Source organism: Odontesthes bonariensis, chromosome 22 (assembly GCF_027942865.1).
Source record: "Odontesthes bonariensis isolate fOdoBon6 chromosome 22, fOdoBon6.hap1, whole genome shotgun sequence".
Classification (NCBI taxonomy): domain Eukaryota; kingdom Metazoa; phylum Chordata; class Actinopteri; order Atheriniformes; family Atherinopsidae; genus Odontesthes; species Odontesthes bonariensis.
In genome coordinates this window covers 21,251,693-21,264,025 of record NC_134527.1, presented here as the reverse complement: position 1 = coordinate 21,264,025, position 12,333 = coordinate 21,251,693, and the positions used below count along the sequence as shown (strand labels likewise).

The 12,333-nt window shown below is 38.5% G+C and overlaps 1 protein-coding gene across 1 annotated transcript in view; it reads right to left on the bottom strand.

The window, feature by feature from the left end:
- adamts6 (ADAM metallopeptidase with thrombospondin type 1 motif, 6) overlaps positions 1 to 12,333 on the bottom strand; it is an 81,203-nt gene that overhangs the window by 46,552 nt on the left and 22,318 nt on the right. The window contains exons 11-12 of the mRNA XM_075456435.1: positions 8,312 to 8,453; positions 2,601 to 2,708 (exon numbers count right to left, since the gene is read on the bottom strand). Of these exons, the coding sequence (XP_075312550.1) occupies positions 2,601 to 2,708; positions 8,312 to 8,453 (250 nt within the window). The remainder of the gene's footprint in view (positions 1 to 2,600; positions 2,709 to 8,311; positions 8,454 to 12,333) is intronic.

Here is a 12,333-nt window from a genome sequence, read left to right as displayed (position 1 = left end):
TCACTGGGTGTGACTCCACAAGGCAAAAAGAAGACATTTGCTGTGGCATGCGAGAAATATGTCTACCTGAAGGCTTTCAGAAATGTGGGGACTGAATTTAACTTGGACCAATCTACATTTGCATTACTTTGCAAATATGTATGCCATTTGTACGATCAGCCAACCACAGAAAACATCAATGAGGCTAGGTACAAAGCTTTCTGTATGGCATCATCAGCCTTGCCAGAATTATCTATCCCCCCAACAAGTGATGCCCTCCACCAGCACTGCAAAAGGGCAAATTATCAGGCTAAAATAATGAGGTCATGTGTAAAGAAAAAGATTGGCGCTCCATCTCCCACTGGACATGGTTGGCATCTGGAAGATGGAAATCTTGAAGTGACATGGATGACAAGAAATCCAGCCCCTGTTTTACATGTCATACACTGTGGTTGCAGAGGGAGTGCCTGTGAGACAAAGAGATGCTCCTGTTTCTCTGCAGGACTCTGTTGTACAGACTTGTGCAGGTGTTCCAGCTGTTCAAACACCACAAAGGAAACAGAGGATAAAGAAGATGACAGCTGCCCTGACACTGACAGGGGGGAATAGTGTGTGTGTGCGCGCGTTTTTTTTTTTACCTCTATTCTATTCCATTTTTATCATTCCTTTTATTATGGTTATGTATATATGTATATAAGTTTATGCCGGTTGATGTAAATGCCGGTTGATGTGTATGCCCTACTTGTTTTGATTTTGTTATGTGTTGTATAGTTATTAGTGAATACATCAGTAAATGAATACCTGAATGGTCCTTATCATTGATAATTAGAATTATTTCCATTCATTAATAAAAAATGACAACATGAAAAGGTAACCTTATCATCCACTTGCACAATAGTTGTTTGTACTACAAATAAAGCACTGTTTGGAATCAATTTAGTCCACGTTACAAACACGTGGATGGTTATCAATAATTATTGGAATTCCATTAATTGATCAAAATGACAACATGAAAGGTCACTTGCATAATTGTGCTTCGTGCTGTAAATAAAGCACTATTTCAAATTTATTTGGCTCAATTCAGAAATACATGAATGAGCATTATCGTTGATAATTATTATTTTATGTTCACTTTAAAATGATATTTTGCGAGATTCCTGTCTGTAGGTTAGATTTGACAGCACCTGGCAGGTTGTCATTTTTCCAGTTTGTTGTCGTAAATCGGCAACGTGATTGGTCCAGCGCGGTCACGTGGTGTCTTGTGACGTCAAAATCGTCATTCAGCCCTGCGGAAAATATTTCTTCAGAAAACGTCTCGGTTTGAAAAAAGTACAGGATTCTGTGACGCGAAACTTTTTTTATGTGTGTAAAATAACTTTGTCATTTTTATCAGCGAACGGGCATGTAGTTCGGAGAGCACGGAGCGAGCCTAAACGAAAACGGGGTTCACCTTACGGCCTACAGGTCCTGTGGCTGCAGAACAAGCCCAAATCATCAGCCCTCCACCACCGTGCTTGACAGTTGGTATGAGGTGTTTGTGCTGATATGCTGTGTTTGGTTTTCTCCTAACGTGCTGCTGTGCATTATGACCAAACATGTCTTTTTCTAATTGTGCTGTCATGAACTTTAACATCTAACATACTAACTGAGGCCTGTAGAGTCTGAGATGTAGCTCTTTGGGTTTTTGACCTTGGGGTGAACTTGCTGGGATGTCCACTCCTGGGAAGATTGACAGCTGTCCTGAATGTTTTCCACTTGTGAATAATCTTTCTCTCTGTAGAATGATGGACTCCAAATAGTTTGGAAATGGCCTTATAACCCTTCCCAGATTGATGGGCAGCAACAACTGCTTCTCTAAGATCATTGCTGATGTCTTTCCTCCTTGGCATTGTGTTAACACACACCTGAATGCTCCAGACCAGCACACTGACTAAACTTCTGCTTTTATAGAGGTGCTCACACCTGGCTGCTACTAACCCTGTTAATTCCTGTGGAAGCAGTAAGGGTGCACTTACTTTTTCACACACTACTTCTAGACTTTGGGTTAGAATTGGTTCAATAAATGATGGCGGTGCAATATATTGTGTGTTGTTGTTCATCTGAGGTTGTATCTACCTCATTTTTAAGACTTGGTAAGGACCAGATTATTTTTTAAGTAACTACATTTGACATGTGAAACCTTTGACTTTGTTTTTCACATCACTGTGGAAGCACGGAACCCATATTGAGAACCCAGATTTAAAAGTAAAATGGCTTCAAAATAATAAGTTATAACAATAGCAATTACAATATAAATCTAGTCTTATTTTGAATTTGTAGGAATCTACAAAAGTTTGTATAATTCAATGTGATTTTGGGCAACCATTTAATCCCACATTATGGATTTTAGCAACTAACAGAGGAATACTGGTAAAGCTTTGTTGACATCTGTAAAGGAGGAGGTTCAGGTTGAATCTATGTGAGTCCTCACCATCTTCTTACCCTTTTTGACTAATAACATTTAGAAGCATTTGTAGACAGCTGTGTTGTGATGTTCAGGCAGGGAAACTAAATCAGAGAGAGAGGTTTTGTGCAACACGTATGAACATTTTTAAATGAAGAAGAAACATTTCCTGACTCACCCCTTTCTCGATGCTGCCGGTCTGACACAGAGTCCCCTCTGCAGCTGGGATACTGTTAGTTACACAGCGGTTGCTTTTGCTAAGGCACCAGAGCTCTCTACACACTTCCTAGGAAAGAAGGCAAAAGCAAGTTGGTCAGAATAAATCAAATCGGCAGACTTGGGGGGTGGATAGTTAAAAAAATTTTAAATTTTAAATTTTAAAATTTTAAAAAAAGGGTGAGAATGATTTATTATTGGCTTTTGGTGGTTTTGCGCTTAGCGTTTTTCTTCTGCAGTCTGACAGCTGTGAGACGAATAAAAAAGAACACAAACAGCATGGAAATTCATCCATAAATCTACATGATTCCAGATCAAATTCAGAGGATAAGAGAAGTTGATGAGACCACATCAAAACTGCTGAGAGGCGTTTGAGTTCGAGAGCCCATGTGCTTTGGATCATAGAGCATCTTAAGAAAAACGCCAAGGGTCATCCGGTGCTCCTAATGTTCTCTTATGAGAAATGAAGAGTCAGCTGAATCAACAGCATGACTAACGTTTCCTCACATTCACCTCAGGACCACATGGGACCATGACATCAGTTCAAGAATTCCCATTTTGGCTTCTTAGGGGAAATCAAGAGTGAGCAACAGGCCTCCCAAGTCTTAGATAAAGTCGATTTGTAGGCCTAAAACATATCCTTAGCATTACTGAGTGGTCTGAGTAAACACCCTTGCGCTGCAGACTAGAATCCATTCAGGTTACTCAAAGTAAGGAAAGACGGCACGAAGTTGCCCCCAAATAAATAACCGCATAAATCGAACACATGTTACAAGGACAGCACTGCGCAACCTTGCATTAGATTTCCCATTAAACCAAACTGGATTGCCTCATATCTAAACTTCAAAGGCTTTTACCGGACAATTGTGTACGGCAGAAGAGCAGGCCCATGAAAAAGAGTTATGATCCCACGCACAGATTCTGACCCCCGGGGTCAGTAAATATGCCACAGTCCTGCAGCTCCCTGAGCCTATCCAGATTAAATAAAGCAGCAAACTGCCACTCTCAGGTTGCAGGGACTCCCCTCGGCCAGCTGGTTTCAATAAGCCACCCTGCTGCTCCATTCACTATCTCAGCCGTGCTAAAAGGTCAGTAGCCCGGACCTTAACGAACATGGATGTGAGCCTGACGGATTTATGTTAGCCGAGAACAAGCTGATGATAAAAAGCGCAGGGGCACTCAGGAAGGGCCTCGCTAATATAGCCATCAAAGGTTGTTTGTTTTTCATACTTCCAGCTTCCACTGCTGCTCTGCTCTGGGAGAGACTTCCATGCCTCTGTGTGAGTTGGTTGCTTTCAGCCTCACTGAGAGGTGGGATGTAGCATTGTAACTAAATTACTGCTGTAAAGGACGCTGACTTCCTCTCTTGACGTCTGTGTTACTTTTCCCACCTCTGACGCAGTCTCATGCTGTGATTTAAAGTCTATGACACCCCCAGGGCTCAGTCATCAAAATCTCGAATTTAGCTGAACCCCCTGAAGGCTCTGCGGGCCATAGTCAGTGAAATATTACTGTTGTGTTGGTCTGCATCAGTGGTTCCAAACCTTGTTTGGCAATGACCCCAAAATACAAAGTGATATATTGTGTGTGAGTTGTTGCAACTCACAAAATAACTTTTTTGTTTTTGCCTTCTTACAGATTGCTGATTTAATTTGATTTGAACTTATCTTCCTGGAATTGACAACCCCCCTCAAATCAAGTTTCTGGCTTATTTTAGAAGTGGGGTCTAAAATGTATTGAATATACAAGAAACCTCACATGATAAAGATTATTTAGCGATGGACATACAATGGATCAAACCACTAATTTTACAGCTGAAGAATGGGTTTCAGTGACATAGCAAAACAGAGCATTAAATGATGCAGAAAGCTTAAAATGCCTTGAAATTACATGTAAAATATTCTTAAATTTGGCATCCAAAAATCTGTCTGTAACTAAAGCTGAGAATACACTTGATTTTTAACTCTTAATTCTGTGTGACGCCGTCCTTTTGTTAAGTTCACCCTCATTCCTGATCAGTAATCATTTCTATTCTGTTTCATTTTATCTGCATTGTCTTTTATAGTTATTTTTTTGATCATTTTATCACTTTCTGATATTTTTAACCATTTGCAGTATTAGGATTATTTTCATATTTCTGACATATTTATTTTGATCATCCTAAATAAAAACTGTTTGGGTCAACCTCTGCTGTTTTAAATGTGCTATATAATCAAAGTTGACTTAATAAAAATGAATTAATTCAATTTTTTCTTTACTTTTGGAACGAGTTTGAACAATATCCTGCAATTATTAGTAAAGGAGTCATAGCATAATAATAGCACATTAAGTTATGACTTGTGTTATTACCAGAACCAGAACAATTTGGTGTTGCTTATTAGCGGCAAAAAAAAGCCACCCAAATAGATTAAAAAATGTAGAAGAGGCATGCAACGTGTGCCCAAAGTGGTGTGGTGGGGTGTGCACAAAGCCATGAGATCTTGTTTCAAAATCCAAGCTGTTCTTTATGCTGTTTGATATTACATGTCTGAATAATGAATGGCCACACCCAGGTACTGCCACATATTTATGCAAATGTAAACCATATTTTGTCCAGCAAAATTCAGCACTTTGCTTATTTCCTTCGTCTGAGCTCTACTTCGTCGCTGTTCTCATTGTTTGCACCACCCACACCAGGTCACGTGTGGTGGTTAATTTCCATCCTGTGCTCAACAATAATGAATTTGGTGCGGATTTCTGGACAGAATTTAACATTTTTTTGTGGATATAAAACTTACATTTTGTTATCTCACGGTCAGAGAAAGATGAATGTCGTCATAAGCACCATATTTCATCAGTGATATATTATCAGTGTGTGGTATTAATTTTAGATACATATACAAGAGATCCACTGTGTTATGTTATGCCTAGAGTTGCTTCCTTTTCCACAAGGCAGAACAATAAGAAAATATTCATCCAAATGTGGAAAAACTCAAACTTTATAAATGGGATTTACTTGAGACTCTTTTTATTCTTTTCCATGGTTACGCCTGTCCTGTCACAGAGGGCATCTCTTTCACAGATGGCTGTATGAAATAGATCTGATTGCCAGATGAAAAACTCCAATCTTGCTGTGTTGAATCGGCGCTGGAATCCCATCCGCTCATAAATGTGCGTCTTTCATGTTGATCTAAAACCACAATTATGAGCTTAGGAGCCAAAATAACAGGGCTTGATTTTAAGCCTGTTCTAATCTGCTGTCAGATATTTCTTTCAATGAAATGAAATAACTGGGATCTCAGCTAATCTCTGTCCCCTTTTTTCTCACATGTGCCTAAATATCTATGTAATGCAAGAGCAATATCGCCCCGCTGCTCTTGAAATCATTGAATAATCTTTCAACTGCTCATTTTTTCTCATCTTTCGCTGCCTGTGTCACCTTATGTGCTGAGGTTTTCTCATTAGTCAGACAGGGGGGCATGAATCATTATCATTACAGAATAAAAAAAGAGAAGTGTTGACTTAAGTCCTTCATCTCCATGTCGGGGAAATTTACGGATTAAAGAGGAGAAAAATGCAGTGTGTCCAAAGACACCTTCTTCCCGGCTCCTGCTGTTGGAGAACAATGAAACAGTTAATTTACTCACATGTTTACCCTTTATATTATTAAGAAGGAAATATCAACTCGAAGAAAACTTTAGATTAGACTCCAGTTTGATTATATATACTTAAAAAGATAATGTTATGCTTTTAGGGTTTATATATAAGTTTATATATAAGCCATTTCTATTTATGTGGCATTGGTTAATGACATCAAGATAGATATATTTAAAAAAAGACCAGGGAATCAATATTTTTGGTACTTTTAACTTTCAAGTCTGGCACAATGTTGTCTGTAAAACACCTTTTACAGACCTTTAACCACACTGTAAGATCCTAAATCTTTGGCATTAAATTGGCCAACAGACGCTGTAATTACCTTTGACCTCACCGGGTTGTGGCTGTAAAAGGTGTTCAATACCCCTGTATTTATCTTAAGTATTGTTACTGTGTTACTCTGAGCTGTATTAGCATCTGCAAATTCACCTTTATACCTTAGTACATGAACTTTGTTACCACTGTGCTTTGACCATAAAATGGCCCTGAAATTTTTTTTAAATGATCTTTCCTTAATTCTGAAATCAGAATGTTTTCAATACTTTGGACTTGACATTTGACGGTTGTAAATGTAGCCAGCAGTATTAAATGATGCAAGCTATGTCTGCCGCTTTTGCTGCAAATTTCTAGTTAACTGACTTTAAACTATAGCCATCAATGGGTTTATGGTTAATTTAAATCAATACAGGGGTCTGTGTATCAGTGTAATTCCATCTCATGTTAAAACCTGGTTCAAATCTGTTTCAGTGGATATTTGTGCATGTAAAAGGTGTACAGATTACAAAACCCAAAGTGCATAAAGCTACTCCTGTTTGCAGCCATCACATTAGCATAGTTTCTGTCCAGTTGTTTGTTGGCGGGCCACACGCAGTCAGAGCAACTGCCTCAAACTTTTGTCTTTTTGGATCAATCGTTTAAAAGTCGAGAGCAGACTTGGCTTTTTCATAAGGAGCCTTTAATGACTCAAGATTAAGCATTTGAAACTAAAGGTGACAGGAGGGGCAGCACCAGTGTGCACGCCGATAAAAAAGTATACAAAATCTTTCTAATGGATCCCAAATTGAGATTCTAAACTTGTACATTTGCATAATTTGGGCTTTCTAACATATGGATTTTGTTAAAGTTCAGCATTTATATCACATGTTTATACAAAAATTTACAAACCACTTTTTCTAAAGCATCTTTAATCAAAGGCAGAGATGTACTGTCATTGAAAATTGGGCCCAATAGCTCACATTTTCGTTTGTCAATGAAAATTATCATTATCAAATTACTTTTTTTCTGGGTTGCCTTACAAATGTGGAGAATACTAGCCTAGAAATCTAGACGCCCCTAGCGGCCGCAAATGGAATTTGCTCCGGGGCTACAGCTTTTTGCTGTACGGGTCTGGCTTGCTAGGCTAGGAGAATACAGTTTAAAAGTATTTGCAGGAGAGTCTCGATATCGAGCTCAAAAGGATTCTTGGTGCAATCAAATGATCAAATGATCATCATTAGGCAAGACCAGAAGTTATGTTTTCTGAAGCTGCAACATTTTTATTTTCATTTATTATCATTTTTTGGCTTCTCGCCCAATGACTGCTGGGATAGGCTCCAGCCCCCCCGCGACCTGACCGACGGATTCAGCGGTATAGAAAATGGATGGATGGATGGATAATTTTTTGGCTCATAAATCTTTGCCACACAGAAAGGCAGATGACAACCACACATTACCTAAAAGCCAAAGTGGCACTTTAAATGCGTTACCAACAGTCTAAACCCAAATATGCTCGGTGTTACGATCACAAAAGAAAGTAAATCCAAGGGGAATTTGTGGTTGAAATGATGACATTTATTCTCAAAGGACTTAAAAAATTCTTATCTATTCATTTCCACATACCACACTAACGTGCCTCTTTGTTTACACAATACTTGAAAGTGAAGCCCATCCATTTGGGGCTTACAGCTAGATATAGAACATAGAAGAGATATCCAATTGGGTCAGGCTGAAGAGAAGATGTGAGCATTATGAGCTGCACTGAAAATGCTGGTTTCTTACCCCATACTTGCACTGGCGAGAGGATGTTCCATACTGGAATCGACACTGCTCGTCTGCGTCGTACACCTGCCCCGGGGCCATTGTCGGGTAGAGGAAGTCTCGTTTCAGAGGCTCATTGTCCAGACACGTCCCCCGACCTGAGCTGTCAAAAAAACAAACCTACATTAGGACTGTTTCTAACACAAAGCAACCTTTTCTGCTGAGATGTCAAGATCGGACAGATCTGATTTTACTTCCAAACTACCATAGTAGGTAGTTTGTCAAAGATCTCAAATGACATGTAATCATTGTTGATATTACACATCAACACCTCCTTATCAAAGGGAGTGTTGAAGCACAAGCAGACACAGCCTTTCTAGAGGAAACGAGAGCAGACTGCTGGCCTAAAAAGACCAGCTTTCTCTGATTATATGGCTTCTATATGTCACTGCTTGGACAGAATCCACAGAGAATGCCAATAAAATGACAGTGCAAAGATGGAAGGAGACAATCTGGAGTGAGTAATGGGCCATATATTCATGCTTCGGATTATGTTTAGTCTCTTTGTCAAATAGAAATATGTGCACTCACTAAAACTCAATTAAAAAAACACACGCAGATACAGCTTTTTTTTAATTCTAGCAGGTAAAACAATGAAAATACTTCAGGTGGTGGAACTGTTTGGGTTGAGGTGATGGGTCCAACTGTGAGGGCAGACGCGTGCTGAAACCGGATGAAAGTTTCAATCTCCACCTCCTCTGCTTCTGCCTGAGTCAGAGGATTCTCTCGAGGCAAAGTATTAGTATGACTTTTTACTATAACAACGTGTTCTTTCCAGCTGTGGCAGCTGCAATATGCAGTGGAATGCTTCCCATCCCTCGAAAGGAAAAGTGGGCCTGGTGACAACAATAACGTAGAGCTAGACTATGATTGAGCAGACGGCAGCATGGGCCTACAGTTGAAAACAGGAGAAGAAGAGGTATTAAACTAAGAGAATGTAAATATATGTATATATATATATATATATATATATATATATATATATATATATATATATATATATATATATGTTTCTATATTTCTTCCAGTTATCTTTAATGATACCAAGCCATTCAAACAGATATGTGTTTATTGGCCCAGATTTTGAGACATCTCTAGATTTTCCATCTCTACCCTAATGCAATAGAAATTAAAAGAACTTAATTTGTGAAGCTCGCAGCACTGGAAATGAACACATAAAGAGCTTGTACAAACTTTCTGGTTGTTCTGCAAACTCTAAACCCCTTTAAATAAAGCATGAACTATTGAATGAAAAGAGACTGGTACACAAATCATCCCTGACCTTGAGTGTTTTGTAGATTATCAACAGGAATCCAATGCTGGTGGATCCCTGGTGTTTTTATCCGAAAAGAAAAATAAAACAAACTGTCATCTCAGCTGTAAAGGGAGGAAAATGTTGGGTGAACTGTTCCTTTTGATGTCACTTCAAACTTCTGGCATTCCTTGTACCTCTGAACTGGATTACACTATCTTGTTTCATACTACTGATTTTTAAAAAACGGTTCGACCATTACAGGCAAATGTTCATATTTTCAGAAACTATACAAAGATACTAGCATACTTCAGCTTCTTTTACTTTAGGTTCCTTAAACTCAACACCTGCGGAATGATGCTCAAGCGCTGCTTCAACAAAGATACTGAGTCTAAATCTGGAGATGCTAGGCCGTAAAGGCAGTGAAAATTTGTTTGTACTCCCACCCAATTGTCATGTTCTACAACTGCGAATCAGAGACGAAGCCGATAAATACCCATGTTAAAAACTCTGTCTGTCCCTTTAAGACTGCAGGGACTGAGGGGCCAATTAAAACTGACTGCAGATGCTGAGTAGCCAATCACAGCTGAGCATTAGCTTTAGCGTGAAGAGTGAGTCAAGCTCACAAAATAGTTATTTAAATACCTCAGTTTGATAAACATTTGTTTTGTAACAGTGGAATTTGTGTCAATGAAAAAAAGAAAAAAAAACTAGTCCCAGTACCACAACTGCAAAAAAATGACTTTTATTTTGTGACTCAAAAGTCAATATTTTTTAACCCATCAGCACTACATAGTCATTCAGTTGAAAATTATACCCTTTCCTGCTGACAGCAAAGGCCAAACGTTGTGTTTTTTCTTGCTAACCATAAAACTAGCTACAACCGGCAGCCTGTTAGCTTAATCTAAAACATAGGTGCAAACACGTAAATCCTACGTCCTGTGACCGTGGCTGCCATCTTCCTCAGGGTTTGAACTGTAATACAGTGTCATTACACTGTAATAGCCGTGTAATAGGATTTTTTTCCCCCCAAAATTTTACTTGTAACTTTGAAACTTATTACCTACATAGCTAAGTGACGCTTAGCTCAACCTATATAAGTCAAGATATTTCAATACATAACTGTTATTTTTCTAATAAAGTAACCTTCCTAAATCATGAAGGCCTGTCTGATATTTGTATAAAAAACACACAACTTGGAACCTGGTGAATATTTTTAGAGTTATATAGATCTTTCTTCGTAGACTTTCATGAATTAGAAGTTGGGGCTTCCCCCTGACAAATATGGTGGCCATGCTGACAAATCGCTCCAATGGACAGCAGTCCAACCGGCATGTATATATTTAATATACATGCTAAATAAGTTTATGCTGTCAACAGACTGTGCAAAATGGCTTTAAAACAATCCTCAACTGGCTGTTACCATATTATATTTCTTGTTTATCTTCCTAGAGCACAGATTTTGCTGCCTTACATGCTTGCCATTTACTCCTGTTTCCAGCCAGCGTGCTAAGAAAAGCTAACTGCCTGCTAATTCTAGCTTAATTACGCTACAGCCATGAAAGTGGCATCAATTATTTAATTTAAATACAGCAAGAGGGCAAATGTGCACAAAACAAGTCAAACAGCTTCTTTAAAACAAAATTAATTTCTCATCTAGTCCATCAGAAATATAAATATCAAGCTGGTTCTTTCTGGTTAGTGCCACTGAATTCAAAACAGCAAACAGCAGTGTTAGAGACCAGTAATAAGTATATAAAATTTCTTGTAAATGCATTGCTACTTCTGTTCATTTTTATTCATATATACATATATATATATATAAAATATATGCTATAAAGATGATATTCTTCTCCGGAAAAACTGTATTTTCAATTCATTTATCCATCTGTCACACTGCAACTCTGCACAATTCTGCAGTTACAGAGTATATTTTTTGTCAATTTGTATTTATTTCCAAAATACATGCTGTTGTTCTCTTCGCTGACAACCCAACACAAAAATCCATTTGACTTGAACTTAAACGTTACAAACAAAGAGGAGAAAGAAGTCTTCTTTTTCATTCCCATCTTTTCCCTTTTTCCAAGTCTTCTGTCCTCTTTTAATCCTCTGTTCTCTGTTACTGAAAGGAATAATCCTGTTTCTTGAGTCTTGTCCCTCTGAGGGCCCTCTCATCATACAGAGAGGCAGACAAACCAGCCTCCAGACTTGCTGTGCTCTCAGGGCAAGCCTCACTATTTATTGGTTTGGAGAGAGACAAAATAGTCAAAGTTTAAACATAGAGGATATTATTTGACATTGTCGCAAAAGCTTCCTGTCTGCTGGATTCAGCCAAATTCATTATGCTGAGCGGAAATGTCTTCTAATAAGTAGGATTGTCAGCTGTCCCTGAACTCTGAAACTTGTCATTCATGTAGCTGCTGAGAGGATTCCATTGCGAGACAGCACTCTGAGTGAATCAGAGGAACCTAACAACTATAATAAGAAGCAAATCCCACAAGTTTTGTATTGAGTCAAATAATCTTTTAGACCCAAACTGCCTGCTTTTTAATATTTACAACAAAATAGCATGCAGACAGGGAGAAAACTATGACTTAACTGCAAGTGTATTCATAAACTATTCCTCAAAAACCCAAACAAAGCGCCGCATAGTGCTCAAGAAAGACAGTGAATCTAGGCCAATACCGCAGCCAATGTTGTTTACTTGGCAGGGAGAAGCATGTGCAATATT